The sequence below is a fragment of the Manduca sexta genome, unplaced genomic scaffold (assembly GCF_014839805.1).
Source record: "Manduca sexta isolate Smith_Timp_Sample1 unplaced genomic scaffold, JHU_Msex_v1.0 HiC_scaffold_4023, whole genome shotgun sequence".
Lineage (NCBI taxonomy): Eukaryota > Metazoa > Arthropoda > Insecta > Lepidoptera > Sphingidae > Manduca > Manduca sexta.
In genome coordinates this window covers 1-2,064 of record NW_023595156.1, presented here as the reverse complement: position 1 = coordinate 2,064, position 2,064 = coordinate 1, and the positions used below count along the sequence as shown (strand labels likewise).

Here is a 2,064-nt window from a genome sequence, read left to right as displayed (position 1 = left end):
TAAGCCTCTTATTCTGACTTGTGATGCGAGTGCGCGTGGAGTTGGAGCGGTGCTATCGCAACCGGCGGCAAGTGGAACGGGAGCGCCCGATAGCTTATGTATCGCGCACCTTACCGACGCGGAAAAGAATTACCTCAAATACATCGTGAAGCGTTGGCAATAATATTCGGGGTCAAAAAGTTTCACCAGTATTTGTATGGGCGTCATTTTCTCTTGAGAACGGACCATAAGCCGTTGGTATCGATCTTCGGCCCTCATAAAGGAATTCCAACGATGGTAGCTAGTCGTATGCAAAGGTGGGCTATCATTTTATCTGCTTATGATTTTGAAATAGAGTATGTTAGGTCGGAGAGAAATGGTGCCGACGGGTTGTCGCGTTTACCGATAAATAGTAAGCAAGATGTCACTGTGCCGGAACAAACTTATTTGCATTTTGTTCAACAGGCTTTATTGTTAGATTATAAAGAGTTAAAACTACAGACTAGTAAGGATCCGGTTTTATCGAGGATATTGAGTTTTTTGCGCGATGGTTGGCCAAGAGACTGTGATATCGAAGAGTTTAGACCTTATTTTAATCGGAAAGATGAACTCTATGAAGAATTGAGTTGCGTGTTGTGGGGGCATAGATTATTGATTCCGGTGAAGTGTAGGGAAAAGTTTTGAGGATGCTCCATGAGCCCCATATGGGTATAGTTAAATCCAAGGCTATGGCTCGTAGTTACGTATGGTGGCCCGGACTTGATGAAGAAATAGAGCGCATGTGTCGTAGTTGTGAGATATGTGCTGCTCAGGCGGATGCTCCGCCGCGGCAAACTCCGAGTATGTGGCCGTGGCCGAATCATCCATGGACCAGGCTGCATTTAGATTTCATGGGGCCCGTATTTGGGAAAACATACTTGATCGTAGTGGACGCTACATCTAAATGGACGGAACTTTTCCATATGAGTAATACAACAGGACCGAAGGTCATAGATAAGTTATGTGAACTTTTAGCAGATGGGGCCTACCAAGCAGATCGTTACGGATAATGGGCCCCAGTTTACGTGCAATGAGTTTGGTAGTTTCCTTAAATCTAATGGTATAGATCACGTTTTTCGGCGCCATATCATCCTTCCTCAAACGGTCTCGCGGAAAATGCAGTGCGATCCTTAAAGAGGGTTATTAAGAAAGCAGTGCAGGCTAAGGAAGAAGTTGATAAAGCACTTTATAACTTATCTTTTACACTATAGAAATACTGCGCATCTGACTACGGAGAAAGCCCTGCAATGTTAATGTTAGGTAGACGGTTACGGACGAAGTTAGACGTTTTAAGGCCAGACAGGGAGAATTTTGTAAGGAAAGCTCAGCAACGGCAAAGTGGAGCTAGAAAAGGGGTACACAGATCTTTCGATCAGGGTGAAGAGGTATGGTACCGTCAGTATTTGAGTGGAGACAAATGGGTCTCAGGCAAAATTCAGAGATGTTTAGGGAATACTGATTACGAGATTGTAGGCAGCCGGGGAGAGTTAGTTCACAGGCATATAGACCAAATTAAAAGGAAGTTTCATAAAAATGAATACCAAATTAGGAAGGAGAACGCTAGTTTATCCCTAGCGATTCCAATGAAAAGGGTGTCTCAACTTCCTAATGCAGGATTAAGGTCAGCACTAGGTTCAGAGCCAGCCACTTTATCATCGGTGCAGGGCAGAGAGTGTGCGATTCCGCATTCATACCCGGTCAGTAGACCGATCGCGACGCGGTTCCGTTAGTGGAACTTCAGGGTAGTGCCACCCCGGTATCACCTGAATTTCAGGACGCCTTACCGTATGAGCCAACGACTCCACGTCCCAGGCAACGCCCTATTAGGCAGTGTAGATTAACAAACGTTCCTGATTATAGAATGTGAGGTATTATCATTTTAAGTTGTAGAGTTGAGTGTTTTGTTAATTTAGTATGGAGGAGTAGTGTACTGGCTGGTACGTTTTTCTTAATATAATGTTTTGTTTCAAAGAAATGTCAGTTTGTAAATAAATGGATTCCGAAGTACAAACTCAGAATATTATTTCCATGTTTTCTGAATTCTAC

The 2,064-nt window shown here is 43.8% G+C and overlaps 1 protein-coding gene across 1 annotated transcript; it reads left to right on the top strand.

Annotated features, from left to right (window-relative positions):
• Positions 1-683: 683 nt before the first annotated feature.
• Positions 684-1,028, top strand: LOC119193344 (uncharacterized protein K02A2.6-like). Its single transcript, XM_037446935.1, has one exon. It carries the CDS (start codon positions 684-686, stop codon positions 1,026-1,028), a length of 345 nt encoding a protein of 114 aa, XP_037302832.1.
• Positions 1,029-2,064: the final 1,036 nt, after the last annotated feature.

Excerpts from the sequence above, each read along its gene's own strand:
- LOC119193344 (XM_037446935.1), top strand. The coding sequence starts at position 684 with ATGGGTATAGTTAAATCCAAGGCTATGGCTCGTAGTTACGTATGGTGG.